Below are 20,458 nucleotides of genomic sequence, written 5' to 3'. Positions count from 1 at the left end.
ACTTAGGTTGCTTCCATGTCCTGGCTATTGTAAATAGTGCTGCAGTGAACATTGTGGTGCATGACTCTTTTTGAATTGTGGTTTTCTCAGGATATATGCCCCGTAGTGGGATTGCTGGGTCATATGGTAGTTCTATTTTTAGTTTTTTAAGGAACCTCCATACTGTTCTCCATAGTGGCTGTATCAATTTGCATTCCCACCAAGAGTGCAAGAGAGTTCCCTGTTCTCCACACCCTCTCCAGCATTTATTGTTTGTAGATATTTTGATGATGCCCATTCTGACTGGTGTGAGGTGATACCTCATTATAGTTTTGATTTGTATTTCTCTAATGATTAGTGATGTTGAGCATCCTTTCATGTGTTTGTTGGCAATCTATATATCTTCTTTGGAGAAATGTCTATTTACATCTTCTGCGGATTGGGTTGTTTGTTTTTTTGATATGGAGCTGCATAAATGTTGGAGATTAATCCTTTGTCAGTTGCTTCATTTGCAAATATTTTCTCCCATTCTGAGGGTTGTCTTTTCATCTTGTTTGTAGTTTCCTTTGCTTTGCAAAAGCTTTTAAGTTTCATTAGGTCCCATTTGTTTACTTTTGTTTTTATTTCCATTTCTCTAGGAGGTGGGTCAAAAAGGATCTTGCTGTGATTTATGTCATAGAGTGTTCTGCCTATGTTTTCCTCTAAGAGTTTGATAGTGTCTGGCCTTACATTTAGGTCTTTAATCCATTTTGAGTTTATTTTTATGTATGGTGATAGGGAGTGTTCTGTAGCTGTCCAGTTTTCCCAGCACCACTTATTGAAGAGGCTGTCTTTTCTCCATTGTATATTCTTGTCTCCTTTATCAAAGATAAGGTGACCATATGTGCGTGGGTTTATCTCTGGGCTTTCTATCCTGTTCCATTGATCTATATTTCTGTTTTTGTGCCAGTACCATACTGTTTTGATTACTGTAGCTTTGTAGTATAGTCTGAAGTCAGGGAGCCTGATTCCTCCAGCTCCGTTTTGCTTTCTCAAATTGCTTTGCTTATTCGGGGTCTTTTGTGTTTCCATACAAGTTGTGAAATTTTTTGTTCTAGTTCTGTGAAAAATGCCATTGGTAGTTTGATAGGGATTGCGTTGAATCTGTAGATTGCTTTGGGTAGTAGAGTCATTTTCACAATATTGATTCTGCCAATCCAAGAACATGGTATATCTCTCCATCTGTTTGTGTCATATTTGATTTCTTTCATCAGTGTCTTATAGTTTTCTGCATACAGGTCTTTTGTCTCCTTAGGTAGGTTTATTCCTAGGTATTTTATTCTTTTTGTTGCAATGGTAAATGGGAGTGTTTCCTTAATTTCTCTTTCAGATTTTTCATCATTAGTATATAGGAATGCAAGAGATTTCTGTGTGTTAACTTTGTATCCTGCTACTTTACCAAATTCATTGATTAGCTCTAGTAGTTTTCTGGTAGCCTCTTTAGGATTCTCTGTGTATAGTATCATGTCATCTACAAACAGTGACAGCTTTACTTCTTCTTTTCCGATTTGGATTCCTTTTATTTCTTTTTCTTCTCTGATTGCTGTGGCTAAAACTTCCAAAACTATGTTGAATAATAGTGGTGAGAGTGGACAAAGTTGTCTTGTTCCTGATCTTAGTGGAAATGGTTTCAGTTTTTCACCATTGAGGACGATGTTGACTGTGGGTTTGTCATATATGGCCTTTATTATGTTGAGGAAAGTTCCCTGTATGCCTACTTTCTGGAGGGTTTTTATCATAAATGGGTGTTGAATTTTGTCAAAAGCTTTTTCTGCATCTATTGAGATGATCATATGGGTTTTCTCCTTCAATTTGTTAATATGGTTTATTACATTGATTGATTTGCATATATTGAAGAATCCTTGCATTCCTGGGGTAAACCCCACTTGATCATGGTGTATGATTCTTTTAATGTGCTATTGGATTCTGTTTGCTAGTATTTCATTGAGGAGATTTGCATCTATGTTCATCAGTGATATTGGCCTTTAGTTTTCTTTTTTTTGTAGTTTCTTTGTCTGGTTTTGGTATCAGGGTGATGGTGACCTCATAGAATGAGTTTGGGAGTGTTCCTCCCTCTGCAATATTTTGGAAGAGTTTGAGAAGGATAGGTGTTAGCTCTTCTCTAAATGTTTGATAGAATTTGCCTGTGAAGCCATCTGGTCCTGGGCTTTTGTTTGTTGGAAGATTTTTAATCACAGTCTCAATTTCAGTGCTTATGATTGGTCTGTTCATATTTTCTATTTCTTCCTGGTTCAGTCTTGGAAGGTTGTGCTTTTCTAAGAATTTGTCCATTTCTTCCAGGTTGTCCATTTTATTGGCATATAGTTGCTTGTAGTAATCTCTCATGATCCTTTGTATTTCTGCAGTGTCAGTTGTTACTTCTCCTTTTTCCTTTCTAATTCTATTGATTTGAGTCTTCTCCCTTTTTTTCTTGATGAGTCTGACTAATGGTTTATCAATTTTGTTTATCTTCTCAAAGAACCAGCTTTTAGTTTTATTGATCTTTGCTATTGTTTTCTTCATTTCTTTTTCATTTATTTCTGATCTGACCTTTATGATTTCTTACCTTCTGCTAAATTTGGGGTTTTTCTGTTCTTCTTTCTCTAATTGCTTTAGGTGTAAGGTTAGGTTGTTTATTTGAGATGTTTCTTGTTTCTTCAGGTAGGATTGTATTGCTATAAACTTCCTTCTTAGAACTGCTTTTGCTGCATCCCATAGGTTTTGGGTTGTCGTGTTTTCATTGTCATTTGTTTCTAGGTATTTTTTGATTTCCTCTTTGATTTCTTCAGTGATCTCTTGGTTATTAAGTAGTGTATTGTTTAGCCTCCATGTGTTTGTATTTTTTACAGATTTTTTTCCTGTAGTTGATATCTAGTCTCATAGCGTTGTGGTCGGAAAGGATACTTAATACAATTTCAATTTTCTTAAATTTACCAAGACTTGATTTGTGACCCAAGATATGATCTATCCTGAAGAATGTTCCATGACCACTTGAGAAGAAAGTGTATTCTGTTGTTTTTGGATGGAATGTCCTATAAATATCCATTAAGTCCATCTTGTTTAATGTATCATTTAAAGCTTGTGTTTCCTTATTTATTTTCATTTTGGATGATCTGTCCATTGGTGAAAGTGGGTTGTTAGAGTCCCCTACTATGATTGTGTTACTCTCAATTTCCCCTTTTATGGGTGTTAGCATTTGCCTTATGTATTGAGGTGCTCCTATGTTGGGTGCATAAATATTTACAATTGTTACATCTTCTTCTTGGATTGATCCCACGATCATTATGTAGTGTCCTTCTTTGTCTCTTGTAGTAGTCTTTATTTTTAAGTCTATTTTGTCTGATACGAGAATTGCTGCTCCAGCTTTCTTTTGATTTCCATTTGCATGGAATATGTTTTTCCATCCCCTCACTTTCAGTCTGTATGTGTCCCTAGGTCTGAAGTGGGTCTCTTGTAGCCAGCATATATAAGGGTCTTGCTTTTGTATCCATTCAGCCAGTCTACGTCATTTGGTTGGAGCATTTAATCCATTTACATTTAAGGTAATTATCAATATGTATGTTCCTATTACCATTTTGTTAATTGTTTTGGGTTTGTTATTGTAGGTCTCTTCCTTCTCTTGTGTTTCCTGCCTAGAGAAGTTCGTTTAGCATTTGCTGTAAAGCTGGTTTGGTGGTGCTGAATTCTCTTAGCTTTTGCTTGTCTGTAAAGGTTTTAATTTCTCTGTCGAATCTGAATGAGATCCTTGCTGGGTAGAGTAATCTTGGTTGTAGGTTTTTCCCTTCCATCACTTTAAATATGTTTTGCCACTCCCTTCTGGCTTGCAGAGTTTCTGCTGAAAGATCAGCTGTTAACCTTTTCGGGATTCCCTTGTATGTTATTAGTTGTTTTTTCCTTGCTGCTTTTAATATTTTTTTCTTTGTATTTAATTTTTGAGAGTTTGATTAATATGTGTCTTGACGTGTTTCTTCTTGGATTTATCCTGTGTGGGACTCTGCACTTCCTAGACTTGATTGACTATTTCCTTTCCCATATTAGGGAAGTTTTCAACTTTAATCTCTTCAAATATTTTCTCAGTCCCTTTCTTTTTCTCTTCTTCTTCTGAGACCCCTATAATTTGAATGTTGGTGGGTTTAATGTTGTCCCAGAGGTCTCTAAGACTGTCCTCAATTCTTTTCATTCTTTTCCCTTTATTCTGCTCTGCAGCAGTTATTTCCACTATTTTTTCTTCCAGGTCACTTATCCGTTCTTCTGCCTCAGTTATTCTGCTATTAATTCATTCTAGAGAATTTTTAATTTCATTTATTGTGTTGTTCATCATTGTCTGTTTGCTCTTTAGTTCTTCTAGGTCCTTGTTAAACATTTCTTGTATTTTCTCCATTCTATTTCCAAGATTTTGGATCATCTTTACTATCATTACTCTGAATTCTTTTTCAGGTCGACTGCCTGTTTCCTCTTCATTTGTTTGGTCTGGTGGGTTTCTACCTTGCTTCTTCATCTGCTGTGTGTTTCTGTCTTCTCATTTTGCTTAATTTACTGTGTTTGTGGTCTCCTTTTCACAGGCTGCAGGTTCGTAGTTCCTGTTGTTTTTGGTGTCTGCCCCCAGTGGCTAAGGTTGGTTCAGTGGGTTGTGTAGGCTTCCTGGTGGAGGGTACTGGTGCCTGTGTTCTGGTGGATGAGGCTGGATCTTGTCTTTCTGGTGGGCAGGACTGCATCCGGTGGTGTGTTTTGGGTTGTCTGTGACCTTATTATGATTTTATGCAGCGTCTCTGCTAATGGGTGGGGTTGTGTTCCTGTCTTGCTGGTTGTTTGGCGTAGGGTGTCCAGCACTGTAGCTTGCTGGTTGTTGAATGGAGCTGGGTCTTAGCGTTGAGATGGAGATCTCTGGGAGAGCTTTCGCCATTTGATATTACATGGAGCCGGGAAGTCTCTGGTGGACTAATGTCCTGAACTCGGCTCTCCCACCCCAGAGGCACAGGCCTGACAACCCGCTAGAGCACCAAGACCCTGTCAGCCACACGGCTTCTCCGGAGAGTCTCTGAAGACCCGGTGGGCTCTGGAGGTGGCTAGCGGCCCCTGCGAGGTCCTGCATGCAGGCTCCCTGGTCTCCAGCATCTGCTGGACCCCGAAGTAAGCGGCCAGTAGAGAACGGGCAGGCTGAGAGCCCCGGCGGCTGGCTGGGCCTGGGTGACCGCACAGAGGCTGCCACAGGAGACAACTGGGGACCTGTGGGCACGTGTGGCCTGGGCCACCGCCAGGGTCTCCTACGGCAGCAACCGCGAGATGGATGGCACGGAAGCCACACTGGGGCCTATACTTGTAGCTTATTTTATACATAAGAGTTTGTAGTTCTTAACTCCCTACCCCTGTACTGCCCCTCCCCCATCCCTCTCCCCACTGGTAACTACTAGTATCTGTGAGTCTGCTTCTTTTTTGTTATATCCACTAGTTTGTTGTATTTTTTAGATTCCACATATAAGTGATATCATAGAGTATTTGTGTTTCTCTGTACAAAGAGACTTATTTCACTTATCATATTGCCCTCCAAGTCCATCCATGTTGCTGCAAATGGCAAAATTTCATTCTTTTTTTATGGCTGAGTAATATATTCCATTGTATATATGTACCTCATCTTCTTTATCCCTGCATCTGCCGATGGATACTTAGGTTGTTGCTTCTGTGTCTTGGCTATTGTAAATAATGCTGCTATGCACATTGGGATGCATGTATTTCTTTAAACATTTTTATTTCAAAATTTCACTGGAAATAGGGTGACCTCACTATCCTGATATTATTGTGGCTCTTTTTGCAATAGTCAGTACCCAGATGCTCTCAACAACCCAAGAGCTTGTATTTAAAGAACAGCAACCATTTGAAGTTCTGGTCATTTTTTAAAATGTTTATTATGTGTATAATATGTGTGCATTATAGAATAATTAATTATAGAATAATTATAATTATAGAATAAATCAATTACAAATGAACAAAAAAGAAAGTTAAAAATTACTTGCAAATCCTTTCATTCAAGGAAATTACTATTCTTTCTATTTTTACCTAGGCAAATATGTATGTACATGTCGAAAACAAGCTCATTCTGAAGTACTATTTTATAACCCTTTCTGCCTTATCTAGATATCATGTATATTTTATATTAATCTTATAAATAAGTATACTTATACAATGTCTAACACTGTATGATATTTAGAGGTGTACATGTACAATTATTTGTTTAACAAATCTTTTGACCTAGAAATGTTTTTCATTCTTTCATGAAGGGCATGCTTGTAGCAAAATTAGTTTGTATCTTCTTAAGGATTTATTTAATATAAATTCTTAGACATGGAATTGCTGACTCAGAATTTATACTATTAACGTCATTTTTTAACACTGTATTTAAAATTTTTTTTGTCGTTACCTTAATGTATATAAATTTCCAGTTACTATTTCCTCAGAAGTTTGGTTTATCTTTCTTTCTAGTGCTCTTTTTATTTTCCAATGCAGAAATAACTTAGAAGTTATTGTTTTATTTCGTTAGGGTCACCGTTGTGGACCAAAGAAAAACTTGAACGAATAACACTTAGAAATGGCCAGTCTTTGGTACTTCCCTGCAGACCCCCAGTTGGGTTACCACCACCTATAATATTCTGGATGGATAATTGTAAGTTTTAAAAATAAGAACTTTCTTTCTTCAAGAGTCTCATGATTATTGGCTGTCCCAATCAATTATTACCTCTTGTGATTCATAAGATGTTTATAAAATGTCTTAGAGATTCTCTGGAGAATAAATCACATATCCTTTCATTCAGTCACTTTATTTTATTGAACACCTACTATGTACCAGGCACCTCTCTAAATAAACCAAACAAAGGTCCTGCTCTCACTGAATTTATATTCTATGCAATGGGAATAAAAGGGGGGAGAGAAGGAAGCAGAGAATAAATGCATTTAGAAAATATGTGTCAGTTGGCAGTAAGTGCTGTGAAGAAAAATAAGCAGAGTTTTGAGCAGAAACTTACAGGAGTGAAAGAGCAAGCAGGCCCTTAAATATCTGGGTGGAAAGAGTAAAACCAGTGTAAGCCCCAAGGACAGGAGCATCCGTGGTGTGTGTAAAATCAGCAGGGAGGCCAGTGTGCCCGGCCTGACTGACCCAAGGGCGACAGTGAGAGAAAAGGTCAGGAAAGCCCAGGGGCTCCAGTGCGAAGGGCTTTGGCTTTTGCTTTCAGTGAAGTAGGGAGACATTGAAGGAGTGGCTTCACCTGAATCAAAACAAATAGTAAGAACATCACTTTGGTTCACGTGTGGAGAACAGAGAGGACGAAAGGGAGAGAAGGGCGTTCTGTTAGGAGGCCAGTGCTGTGATCTGGGCAAGAGTTGATGGGGACTCGGACTTGGGTAGTGGCAGTCAAGTAAGTAAGAAATGGTCAGATTCCAGGGACTTCCCTGGTGGTCCAGTGGTTAAGACTGCACGCTTCCAACGCAAGGGGCGTGGGTTTGACCTCTGGTCAGGGAACGTGGCCATAAAAAAAAGAAAAAAAGAAAGGAAGGGAGGCAGGGAGGGAGGAAGGAAGAAATGGTCAGATTCCAGATATAATTTGAAGGTAGATCCTCCAGGATTTATTGGGGTCAGGGTGGAGGCATGAGAGAGAGGAATCAAAGGTAACCCCAAAGTCTAAGACTGAACAACTAGTAAAATGGAATTGCCGTTTCCTGAAACAGCAGAAGCCCATCAAGGGAAGGAAATCAAGCTGTTCAGGATGTGTTATGTCTTTTCTTTCAGTTTCGTTCTTTTATCCCCAACAACAGGTAATTTTTTTAAATTTAATTTTTTACTTTATATTGGAGTACAGTTGATTCACAATGCTGTGTTAGTTTCAGGTGTACAGCAGAAGTGATTCAGTTATACATATACATATATCCATTCTTTATCAGATTCTTTTCCCATATAGGTTATTACAGAATATTGAGCCCAGTTCCCTGCGCCATACAGTAGATGCTTATTGATTGTCTATTTTATATATAGTAGTAACAACAGCTAATATTGATTGGGCATTTACTAAGTGCCTGTCCCTTTGCTAAAGACTTTACATAAGTTATCTCATCCATTTTCTACAACAGTCCCAGGAAGCATCTCGGATGACTCTCACCACTTTTTAGATGAGGAAACCGAGGCACAGAGAAATGAAGTCATTCATTAGGCAGTTTAACATCTGTTCACCCCATCCCTATCCTTAGGGAATTGTTTGTTGCTCTGCTCTCCCATCCTTCCACACCTCCCCTTAGCATGTTACCTTGGAGACTAGGAACCAGGGTTTGGGATGTGAGAGGCTTGTGAGGCATCCTTGTGGAGGTGTCCAGCAGGAGTCAGAGCTACAGCTACGTGAGTCAGAGGAAGATTCAGGGCTCTTGCCGACAATGTGTGAATGTTAGTGCTGCAGAGACGCTCTGTAGAGCCGGGGGCTGGAGGAGGGGACGAAGGGAGGGAGTGCAGGTGGTGAAGAGCAAAGCCTGGGGACTGAGACCAGGAGCCTCCAGGGGCCAAGAACTTAGGGAGCAAAGGAAAGTCGATGAGAAGGAGCAGTCACTTAGGTAAGAAGAAAACAAAAAGAGAGGGAGGGTGTCCCCAGGACGAGGGGAAGAAAAAGTGTCAGGGAGACAGAATATCAGCTGGTTCAAGTACTGCTGAGAGATCAATTTCCAGTCTCACTGAGAAATGAGTATTACATTTGGCAACACGGTGGTCGCTGTTGACCTTGACAAGAGTCCTTTGGGTAGAATGGTGGGAATGGTTGCAAAATATTTGTAGGGAATATATTCTGTTCTCAGTGACATGATTTCCTCTGAAATCACCAGCTGTGCACATTACTGAAGATAAAATTTAGCTCTCACGTTTCATTTCCAGTTTTGACTGTTCTGTATCAAAGCACTCAGAGAAAGTATCACAAAGCAATGGAAAATAAATATATAAATGAATAAATGGGCAAAGATATTTTTCCTGTGATCACGTAACAGCTTTTACAGATTTTGAAAGAATAAGTAACGAATCAAATGTAAATGAGTGGGTTATGTGGTCGAGAATAACAGTATCCAAAGGTACTGCCAAAATGAGGCCCAGTATTTGGTTCTTGGTTCTTATTCAGAATTGATGACTTTTCTGCTTAATAAAGAGGCATATACATGTAAAGTCTCAGAATCATCTGAATGTGTAACTAATTTTTTTCACGTTGCACTGCTGGCCATGTCATTTACATACATTTTAGGCTGTAGGCAAAGCATCTGGACCTTTCAAGTGAAATTTCATCTGGATATGAGAAAAAATTCAGATCTGTGTAGCATTCTTCTGGCAAGATGACCTTATCACGTTATTCCTATCTGCATACATTTTTGTCCCAATGTAATGCAAAGGAACTCAGTGGGCAAAGTGCTACCATCCTCATAAAACGGCATTCCCTTTCGTTTGATCTCCCAACACCGGTCTATAATAAAATACAGCAGGAGAAATGGAAGAGAATAAATGTGTCCCTATCTTTAACTCGATGTATTCATGAAATAAATGTACATTATTTTTCTGAGTTATTTTTTAAAACAACCCTTTCCCTGGTTAATGGCTTCAAACCATGAATTTACAACCGCCAACCAAACCCCCATCTTGACCTAGAACTTGACTAACATGGCTAACCAGCATCCTTTCAAGGTCTGGCTCCACATTTCCCTCCCTTTTCCTGCCCAAGGGAGCTGCAGACTTTTCCCCATAATTTTGCATTTCGTGACATTTTAGATAGGGCACCTATTGCTGTAGGAGCATAGCTGCTTGACTCAGACTCGAGAAATCCTCCGGGAGACATGACACCTGGCCCCAGGCAACTAGGAGGTACAATTTTTCCTAGTTCTCTCACTTCAGAGCTGAAGAACTCTCCCAGTGAACTGAGTCAGAAGCTTCCTGAGTCATGCTAGCCAGCCAAGTGTAAGTTCACACATAGATCATTGGTCCCATCTCCCTGAGTTCTTCATCACCTTAGAAAATCTCCCCTCCACACCTGAGGCTAGACTGTTCCTTGGACCTGAGGAGAAGTCGGTTGTTAAATGTGAAACTGGAAAGTCAGAATGCTGATGGTTATTCATTTCATTATGGAGCTTCTGTGAGGGGCCAGGTGCATTTTTAGGGCTATAACAGTAGACAAAGCAGATGACAGTCTCCGTCCTTCTGGAACTTAAATTCTAGTGCGGAGGGACAGACTATAAGCCATACACGTGACAGGTAAAGTACATTGTCTGTTAGAAGGTGATAGGTAACACAGAAAAGAAAAAGTAGAGGAGGTGAGGGAGGCTGGGTGTGGGGGGCCTCTGAGCGGCACGTCTGCAGCATTACACCCTGTTGTTAATTGCCTGTTTGCTGCCTGATTCTCCAGTTAGGTCCCAAGCTCAGGGCAGGGAACCGGGTCCGCCTGACACCTTGCCCAGGACCTAGTTCATCACAGTTAGGTGCTGTCACAGTATAAGGTGTCTGACTGTGTATGTACTGCAATAGATGCAACCCATGGTAACATCCTTACAAGCTTCCGTAATGCACTTTCTGAGATATGTGTGTATCTATGATTAACAATTAGGGATTAACTTAAATGTTAGGAAAAGTCATGCAAACTCTTTCTGTAAAACATTTTTTGGTTTATGCTTGCTTCATGAAACCCTTCACTGGACAACTCTAATCTCACCTCTACCCTCACTCCAGAGAAATTAGGGTCTGGCAGGTACAACTGGAGTTTTAATACATGTGTCTTTTTTTTTTTTTTTTTTTTTACAGTTATTTGCTTTTACTCAAAGATCTTTATAGAGAAAAAAAGCATTCAAGTGAAGTTCACAGAACTAGTTATTAGTAGATACATTTATCTCACTAATTTGGAAAGTGGCCACTTTTTGATGGAATGATCTAGATGTCTCTCCGCCTTTCTCCAGCCTTTCAAAGACTTCCACAAAGTGAGAGAGTTTCCCAGGGTCTGAATGGAGACCTTTATTTTTCCAATGTGCTCCCAGAGGATACCCGGGAAGACTACATCTGTTACGCCCGATTTAATCACACTCAAACCATACAGCAGAAGCAACCTATTTCTGTGAAGGTGATTTCAGGTAAGAGTTCAGTTTCCAGAAACTCTCTTGCCATGATGTTTACAAATGTGTGCAAATGTATTAATTATTAAATCCTACTAGCTTTGAAGTAGACAGGTTCACTGGTCAGGAAAGTACCTGTGAATAGTTTGCTAAAGTGTTGCCATATGTATCAATATTATAAGGAGCTTGCCTACCTTAAATACTGTATTTTACAGTTTTTGCTGTCATTACCATTACTGTTGCCATGGTAACTTCCTGAATCTACTTAGTGTTCTGAGCATTTGTGAGTGCTTTATGCTCCACGATGCCTTTAATTGGGAGTCCTGCTGCTTCAGTTATGTATTCACATATTACTGGTTGGGGGTGGCTGAGTGAATTAATGAAATAGTTCTATACAATGTAAAGCACTGTTTTTACTTGGTAGGGATGGTGCTTGGTCAGCATAGGTATATATGTTTGCTTTTGTTGCCCAATACTTTATTTTTACAGTCCCCTCCCCCCTACTTTTTGCATTCTTCATAATATTCTGTTTATTTCAGTGGATGAATTGAATGACACTATAGCTGCTAATTTGAGTGACACTGAGTTTTATGGTGGTGAGTTATGGTGATTGTAACTGATATTTCTCCTTCATTGTAGAATTTAGTTCACTAACTTCACCTCCATGGCTGTTCAACCTTATTTCTTTATGAAATTCCTAGTTCCATGTTTAATACCACTAGAATCAATGTATGTTTCATATGAAGTTTAGCTCTGAGCTCTCAAACATGTCACTAAAACCTGTTCCATGTTGTATGTATAATAATGAAAGTTACTATAACTGTTTTCATGTAAAGAACCATTCCACAAGATTTGGAAAAAAATCTGTCGTGTATTCTCAGAATTACATTTTTCATTTTCTGTCTGGCTCATAAACTTTTCTCATGAATTAAATAAGAGTTGGCAAGGTGCGTTAACCTGCTAAAATACTAACATCAATGTCTTAGTAACCTTTTGCAATTAATATTAAGTGGATTTTGATAGTAAATCATCGTATTTCCATCTGTTTTCACATGACCTTATCAACGTCGTATAATTAGCAATAGTATTTCTCTTAGTTTTGTTTAAAATCGAGTGACTGTCTTCAGTGGAAGTTATCTTTTTAAAAACAGAGGATTTAACTTCATTCTTTTAAAAAGAAAAGAATTTGATTTCCTTAACAGAAATATGGCTCTCAGATATAGAGTCTGTGTGTGAAAATTATGGGTTCTGGATATGGGGTCCTCTTAATTATCTATAAGGCAGAATTTCTGCTGTATTTTTTACCTTTGAGATATGAAGTAAAAAACATTAAGGTACTATCAATGACCAGAGTAAACAGATCACAACTCCTGCCTTATTTTATTTTATCTTACCTTATTTCATTTTATCTTATTTTATGTTAAAATCCTCCTGAAAAATATGGGCCTCAAAATCATTCCCAAAGTGATTTCAGAGGGGTAAAATCTAAGGAAAACTCTAATTTATCTCCAGTAATACCTTCTCTGGTGTTCAGTTTTTTCTTCTGAGAAATGAGAAGAATTCATATATTACCTTTTCAGTTTTTATGAGCATCAAGTAGATAATACATTAAAGTGTTGAACACTGTAAAGGGCTGTTAGAACCTCAAGATGGTATGATTTCGACTTTAAGTTTTTCTGAGAGGCCATCAGAAGATAAGGCCACATTTAGGCAAGGACTACATAAAACATGAAGGTAGTCTGTAGATATCTTCCTGAGATTTCTGACTTGAGCCCTTTTTTACGTTTTTGTCGAGGAAACCAATTTCAATTGCTTTAAGTCCACCCTTAATTTATGGCACACAATTTGCCACACCTCTGCAGTCACTTTCTAGTTGTGTTTTGTTTTGTTTTCTTTTCCATAAACCTTGCAGTTTTGATATGTTAGATATTCACCACAATCTATCTTCACGATTAATCAATGGAATTGGCTATAATGTTGTCCCTAGGGTAAAGCAAAATACCCCTTCCATCGTCATATCTTCCAGAAGATAGACAGCTCATTTTCACTTTGACGTGCGCACTCATCTTAAGAGATGGATAGTTTGATAACATGATTTTCCTCTCTATGTCTACATTTTGAAAATTTGCCAACTCACCAAAAATTCATAGGACCCTAACCCAAATTAGGGAAATGTACAAGAGGAAAAAAGTTCTTATTTTTAATGCCTGTGCAACCAAAATAGTTGTTGCTTCCGGCTGAGTGAGTGATGGCTATTTGCAAGGCAAAGAGTGTGTATGTGTTAGTTTAACAAATTTCACAATCAAATGCTAAGTGGATTTGCAAAGGGATTAGATTCTTAGACAGTGAACTGGGCTTCTAGAAATCCGTGTTCATAACTCTGAATGCATATTGATTTTCTTGTTTGCAGCTAAATCACATAGAGAGAGGCCACCAACATTTTTAACTCCAGAAGGCAATGCAAGTCGCAAAGAGGAATTACGAGGAAATGTCCTTTCACTTGAGTGCATTGCAGAAGGGCTGTGAGTTAACACTGTCTTGATGTTCACTTCTTATGTAAACATAGTAGATTGGTAGAGAGGCGTTAATATCATAACAAGAGTCATTGTCTTATGTTGATTCCATTAAGCATCAAGAAAAATGTGATAATTCCTTCCAAAACAGGCCATATAAATTCCATGTTATTAAAATATTTTGTTAATAGTGTTCCTTTTGAGATAAGTATCAGTAATCACCTTCTGACCGCTCTGATTATAATTCAGGTTATTATTTTGCTACTGTTGTCTAACAAAGCATCTCAAAACTTAGCGGCTTAAAACCAATAGCTGTTTATCACTGATCATTTGTCTGCAGGTGTGCAAGGCAGTTGTGCTGTAACAGGCTAGATCCGACTGATTTCAGTTGACCCTGTTTGTGCCTCTGCTGGGTGGCTCGGCTCTGGGTTCACAGCTCTGGGTCTGCTGGCTATGAGCAGGGCAACGGAGCTCTTGACCATGAGTTTCTCACATCCCTCTAGCAATCTAGCCCTGGCTTGTTCTCCTAACAGCAGAGGCAAACATGGCCTCACAGGACCTAACCTCCTACCTGGCACACTGTCCCAACCCCTGCTTCCTAGTGACCAGTCACCAGCCCAGCTTCTTTGCAGATGTCTCATCTGTGCAGACCTCAAAACTGACGCCACCCCCAGAACGCATATGCCCTTGACAGGAGTCCCAGATTAGGAAAACGTTCAAGGCGAGCTTCTCTATTATATAGTTCCCTCTTACGCCTGGCACAGAGCAAGTATTACTGATAAGGCACATTTGCTGAAAACATTGATTGGAATCTCGGAAACATGTTGTGATCACGTGTTATGATCTGTGCTGTCCTTGGCCTGGTGACGCAAAGTCCACATTCCTTCCTGGAATCCCAGAATTGGCCTCCAGGAATAATTTTACCTCTGGAGGCACATGGAGGCCCTCTGCTGGCCGTGTCCGGAAATCACACTACTCACAATTCAGTTCCTCAAATATATCTGTTCCATTATTTTTATTCAACCAAACAAATGAAAAAAATTCTACAATCCATTAATCCCACTTGCATTTCTAATGATAAATACATTGTGATCTTCCTGAGGGCATGGACCATTCTTTTTTTTATCTTTATCTTCCCAACACACAACTCAGTGCTTGGTCTATAATTTAGTCTCAGTAAATGTATTGAATGGATTTTTATTTTACCCTCATGAAAACCTTCTCAAGTCACCAGATCAAAACAAGCATCATTATGCGCATTAAGGCAACAGAGAAACCTGAGGCCCAGAAAGGTCAGGGATCCAAGATCAGAGAGCAATTTAGGGATAAGGCTGGGATTTTGAAGCAGACCTTTTAACTCTAAGCCTATGTCTGGCTTTTCATCTGCCTCTATAGTTCATGATTTAATAAGAAACATAGGTGAGAAATGGTATAAGTAACACATGAGTTGGGCCTACTTCTGTCAATTGGTATTTTAAAATATCACTAATAATGAAACTAAAGTAAGAGCACGATTCCTCTAATCACTTCGTTCACATCATCAGATAGCCTGTTATAAGATAAGGAGGTGCTTCCATTTGATATGGAAATGTGTGAAAAGTTCATGGGCACAAATATGTATATCAGCTCTTTCTCTGGCATTTTTAACTCTAGCCAATAAAAAAATTATAACTCGGTGACATTAATTTCATGGTCATTCTTTTGATTGACGTAGTCCCTTCATGCAAAATTTTCCAAGAGTGCCTCACTGATCAGAACTTTGAAGAAAATAATTAGGTCCCTTCAGTCAAGGAAGTCTTGCTACCATTCTCACCAGGTCCCTGAAGTCCAAGTTCACAGTGTGCCATAAATTAGCACAGTTCTGCTTGTGTGAAAATGGTAACTTACAGACTGAAATGTAAGGTTTTGAGCATGACTTATAAAAGTGTGGTGCTAGTTAAAAAGTGTGGTGCTGGTGTAAATCTCTATATATTCCTCATGACCTTTATGTTTGTGACAAGCTCGCATGAAAGTCACCCTCAAAAGCAGCTAGGTGAACTTCTTTTCTTGTAATGTTATTGTTTATTCATCTTATCAGGCCTACTCCAATTATTTACTGGATAAAAGAAGATGGAACACTCCCCATCAACCGGACATTTTATAGGAACTTTAAGAAAACTCTGCAGATTGTTCAGGTTACAGAAGCAGACTCTGGGAATTACCAGTGTATAGCCAAAAATGCACTAGGAGCCATCCATCATATCATTTCTGTCACAGTTAAAGGTATATCATTGTCTAAAATACATGGCTCTTGCCTCCATTGAGAATCCCTGAGTCTTCAATCAAAATGCCTTTGATTATATTCAATAATAATGTAATTTATATCAACATACATGGCACCTTGACTCTCTTCTCATTGCTACTTATAGTGCATCTAAATCAGGTGAAAAATTCACTCCCTCAGATCTTCCTTGCAGAGGATTCCAATTAATAAGTGTAGAAAGAATGAAGGAAATAGGAAATCACATTTAGAATCCCACAGTTATAACTGCTGTAGGCAAGAGCTAGTGATGAGTGCTAAAATTACGGGATGGACCTTTAAGGAGAAACAGGATATTTGCATAGCCTCAAAGTGTTTCTTCTTCCCTCACCCCCCAAAAATTAATTACTGAGGCAGGTTTAATATATGTCCACAAATTCTTTACTCCTCGTGCCTTAAGGAGATGGAGCTTAATTGTCCTTCCCTTGAGTGAGGGCTGGACTTAACTTGCTTCTAACGAATAGAACATGGAAAGCAGGAAAATAATAACTTTACAGTGGAGAAACCTGGCAGACATCACTCTAACCAAGTGATCAAGGTTAATATAACCGCTAATAAGCCATGTCAATATCATGTACTCCCAGATATGATGGATGTCTACAACAGCAGTTACCAGTAGGGAGAGGCAGTAAAGGGGTAGGGGGTTAAGAGGTACAAACTATGAGGTTTAAAATAAGCTACAAGGATCTATTGTACAACACGGGGGATATAGCCAATATTTAGTAATAACTGTAAATGGAGTATAACCTTTTTTTAAAAAAAAGTAATTATGATGATACTGATGGCGGTGGTTGGATGGTGATTATAATCTAAAAATTCAGGAGTTCTTCACTCAGAAATCACTAAATTTGACCTTAGATGGAAAAGCTATTGTTCACTTAAAACCTTCCCATTGATCTATAGGAGAATTCAATAGTCACTGGTAGAAACACTCTCTAGGAATGAGAGCATGTTGGAAATGTTTCACAAAATATTTTAGTTACAGATAAGAAGTAGAGAACGTATTAGGAGAAATACGAAGATTAAGCAATTTAGTAAGCTTGATTTATCCCTGAAAGAATTCAGTTGGCTAGTTCTCCGTTGTAAGTCTGGAAGGATATTCAAGGAAGAAACTCTCCATGAAAAAAAAAGAGATGATAGAGAACTTATTTATAGTGTTGGGCTAGTAATTAACATTGATATGTAACACTTATGGCTAACACTGACATATATTCACTTTTCTCCATTTCTGTCCTGATAATGATGAAAAGAGGATGTTCCTTATTACAAAAAATAACCAAAAAGCTCTTGATTATTTAGAAGAAAAAAAAAAAGATGTTCTACAAAATAACTGACTAGTTGTCTTTAAAAGTCTCAGGTTCATGAAAAACAAGGAAAGAGCAAGAAACTTCCAGATTGGAGGAAACTAAGTAAGAAGATGTGACAGTTAAACGCAATGTGGTGTCCAGGACAGGGTCCTGAGACAGAAATAAGACATTAGGGGAAAAACGGGGGAAATCCTCATACAGTGTGTAGTTGAGCTGATGGTATCCAGTGTTAACTTCTTGTTTTGGTATCTGTTCCATGGTTTTGTAAGAGAAAGCTGGTGAAGGGCTTATAAGAACACTCTATACTAACTTGGCAGCTTTTCAAAAATGCAAAGCTTTAAAAACTGCTTCCCAATTTTATAATTGTATGTATTCTACAGGGCTCAGATTTATAACTGTATGTATTCTACAGGGCTCAGATTTTAAATTCATGTTTCTTAGCCCTATCTGTACCTGTAAATTTCTCTACAACGTTAGAGAAATCTGTTACCTCTTCGATGTCTGATTAACGTAATGTAAAACAAGATGACGATATTTGAATCAAAAGGCTCTAGAAATAATACATAGATGTCAAAGAGTCTTCTTAAACATTCTTCTGAAAATCTGAAGTGTTCTTTGAAGCATAAATCTATTCACTCTAAAAAAATGAAACTAACAAATGTTTTGCAAAATACTTATTTTTATTAAGATAGTTCAGTATACTAAGTTTGCTAGAATAACTTATTTGATTCAATTTTTTGTGGGTTTTTTTTTCCTTTCCTCACAAAGCGGCTCCATACTGGATCATAGCACCTCAAAATCTTGTGCTGTCCCCAGGAGAGGATGGAACCCTGATCTGCAGAGCTAATGGCAACCCCAAACCCAGAATTAGCTGGTTATTGAATGGAGTCCTGATAGAAAGTAAGTTTCCTTGAGTGGCTTCAGTTGCAGTATATTTTTGGAGCATAGTGACATCTCCACAGGGTACAAACGGTGATAAAATAACTTGGCTTAAGGAAGGAAGCCATATATAAGTTAAACAGAGGCATGAAATTACCTTTAGATTTTAATTTTACTACCTTTAGATATAATTTATTATGACCGAATCGTTTATGCTATTTTTTTTTTCTTTTTTGGCTGCGTTGGGTCTTCGTTGCTGCGCGCAGGCTTTCTCTAGTTGCGGCGAGCGGGGGCTTCTCTTTGTTACGGGGCACAGACTTTAGGCATGTGGGCTTCAGTAGTTGTGGCACGTGGGCTCAGTAGATGTGACGCACAGGCTTAGTTGCTCTGCGGCATGTGGGATCTTCCCAGACCAGGGCTCAAACCCGTATCCCCTGCACTTGCAGGCAGATTCTTAACCACTGCACCACCAGGGAAGTCCCGTTTATGCTATTAGCATAACAGTATGTGCTGGTTGGAACTTGGCAATATTTCCTCTGTTTTTTACATGGATCATAGGAAGAATGACAGGGTGAGAAATAAGCATCACTGAAAAGTTCAGATTATCTTCTTTGTTCAAAATGTCAAGTGATTTGTGGAAACATCACAGGAGTCGGAGGAGATGGGTGGGGAGGCTAGGAATAGAGCCAGTGGATATGACAAGAATAAGAAACACAACTGTCTTAATTTAAAGAGGTTTTCATTCCTAAGTAGAGCCCAGATGTTCCCACGTTCTCCAGTCTTGAAAGGTCACCATCCCATTTAATACCCAAAGAAGAACACATCCTCTGACCCCAGTCCTCTGCTGGGTGCTCCATCTTTGACCAGTTTTCCCTCCCTCCGTATTGCTGAGCTCATCCTTGAGCGATACCTACATGGTGCTAGCTGCCACGTGTCACCTCTTCTGCCACCTTCCCTGGACCACTCAAGCTGTCTCTCAGCCAGGTTGTCCAGGCTGCCCACCCCCGCTGCCAGGAACAGTTCCCCAAAGTGTGACCACAGGCTTTCCATCAATCTTCTAAATCACAGCAAAGACCAGTTTTACAAAACTTGGTTAAAGGCTTGAGCATAATATAAGGGAATTATAGCAAAGAAAACTTAAAACGGATATTGCGTCTTTCTGCTCCCGGATTCCTAAGCCGTGGCCATTCACAGGCAGCCTACTGCCTTTCTTTTGCCTTGACCCCGCTCACCACCAGCTGCTACCGAGAGGCGAATCTTTGGACATTTTCCCCTTCTTGAAGTTCAGACCTTCTCTTAGACCCAGAGAGAGAGAGAGAGAGAGAGAGAGAGAGAGAGAACCGGTTTCTGTTTAAAACCCAGCCTCAGGTTCACTCTCCCAGTCAGTAGCATAATAATCTGCAAAGATATTCTTTACCCCCAATAAAGACAACCTTCAGGATTATGATGTTGAGCAGCTTAGCTCCTCGTTGCCTCCAAGCCAGGATCAAAAATTGGTTCTACTCTTACATACCCAAAAGGGCCATTAAACTGGCTTTCCTGAAATGGTCTTCACCCTCAGATGGATCTGAAAGCTGCTGGCAGATTTTAAATGACACACGTCCCTTCTTCTCACCACTTACCACTGCAGGTCTAGAGGGGGTGAGAGACCCAGTTCCATGAGTGTTTATTAGGAGTTTGTGTCACACAACACAGTACTTATTGGATCCTCAGAAACAGACAGCCTGTGTTTACTGTAAAAGGAGATAAGTTCCTGGGAGAACACAGACACTAAGGAGGCCAGCAAATCGGGTTTGGATATTTCCATTCCCAATTTTAGCTAGGATCAGGATCAGGAAAAACTGCAGAGAGTATTGTGGGGTTGTGCATTGGGAAGCTGTTGCCACTCTCAGAGGCGTATAGGTGAAAACTGAGAAAAAGTGGAAGAAAGCCCAGAACTGAAAAATAAGTTTTTTGGTAGAATATCTGATTTTCTTAGCAATGTGTTCAGAATGGCATAAAGGATGGCGCGTGCTCAGCACTTTGGCACTGTGTTTTGTATCTCAGAGGTTCTGTGCCAGTTTATGGAAGGTTAAATGTGCCCCTGAGGTCTGGCCTCAGGGAAACTGACAGGTGGGAGGGGACATCCATCATTTCTGATCAGGAAAGCCAGGGAGCCAGGGAATGTTGGAAAGATAAATCCTCAAGCTCCGCAGCCAGAATGCAATCATAAGCAGGGGAAAATGGAGATGTAGGTGGGTCAGTGACACAAGGACGAGGGGAGATAAAATAAGGGAGCTGATCTTTCCTCCTGATGGGCTCAGCTTGTGAGCCTTCCAAACCGGGCACAGGTGGTGCCT

General features: G+C 39.3%; 1 protein-coding gene across 18 annotated transcripts in view; it reads left to right on the top strand.

Moving 5' to 3' along the window:
* NRCAM (neuronal cell adhesion molecule) overlaps positions 1–20,458 on the top strand; it is a 312,757-nt gene that overhangs the window by 235,333 nt on the left and 56,966 nt on the right. For 13 of the 18 annotated variants that reach the window (XM_036864174.1, XM_036864173.1, XM_036864167.1 and 10 more), the window contains 6 exons: positions 6,554–6,676; positions 10,969–11,139; positions 11,661–11,717; positions 13,532–13,643; positions 15,712–15,896; positions 18,009–18,140. In XM_036864174.1, the coding sequence (XP_036720069.1) occupies positions 6,554–6,676; positions 10,969–11,139; positions 11,661–11,717; positions 13,532–13,643; positions 15,712–15,896; positions 18,009–18,140 (780 nt within the window). The remainder of the gene's footprint in view (positions 1–6,553; positions 6,677–10,968; positions 11,140–11,660; positions 11,718–13,531; positions 13,644–15,711; positions 15,897–18,008; positions 18,141–20,458) is intronic. The other 5 variants (XM_036864178.1, XM_036864176.1, XM_036864170.1 and 2 more) reach the window with 1 other exon arrangement.

This window comes from Balaenoptera musculus, chromosome 9, assembly GCF_009873245.2.
Source record: "Balaenoptera musculus isolate JJ_BM4_2016_0621 chromosome 9, mBalMus1.pri.v3, whole genome shotgun sequence".
Classification (NCBI taxonomy): Eukaryota; Metazoa; Chordata; class Mammalia; order Artiodactyla; family Balaenopteridae; genus Balaenoptera; species Balaenoptera musculus.
Note: the sequence above shows the minus strand (reverse complement) of the source record. Positions and strands in the feature narration are given on the sequence as shown.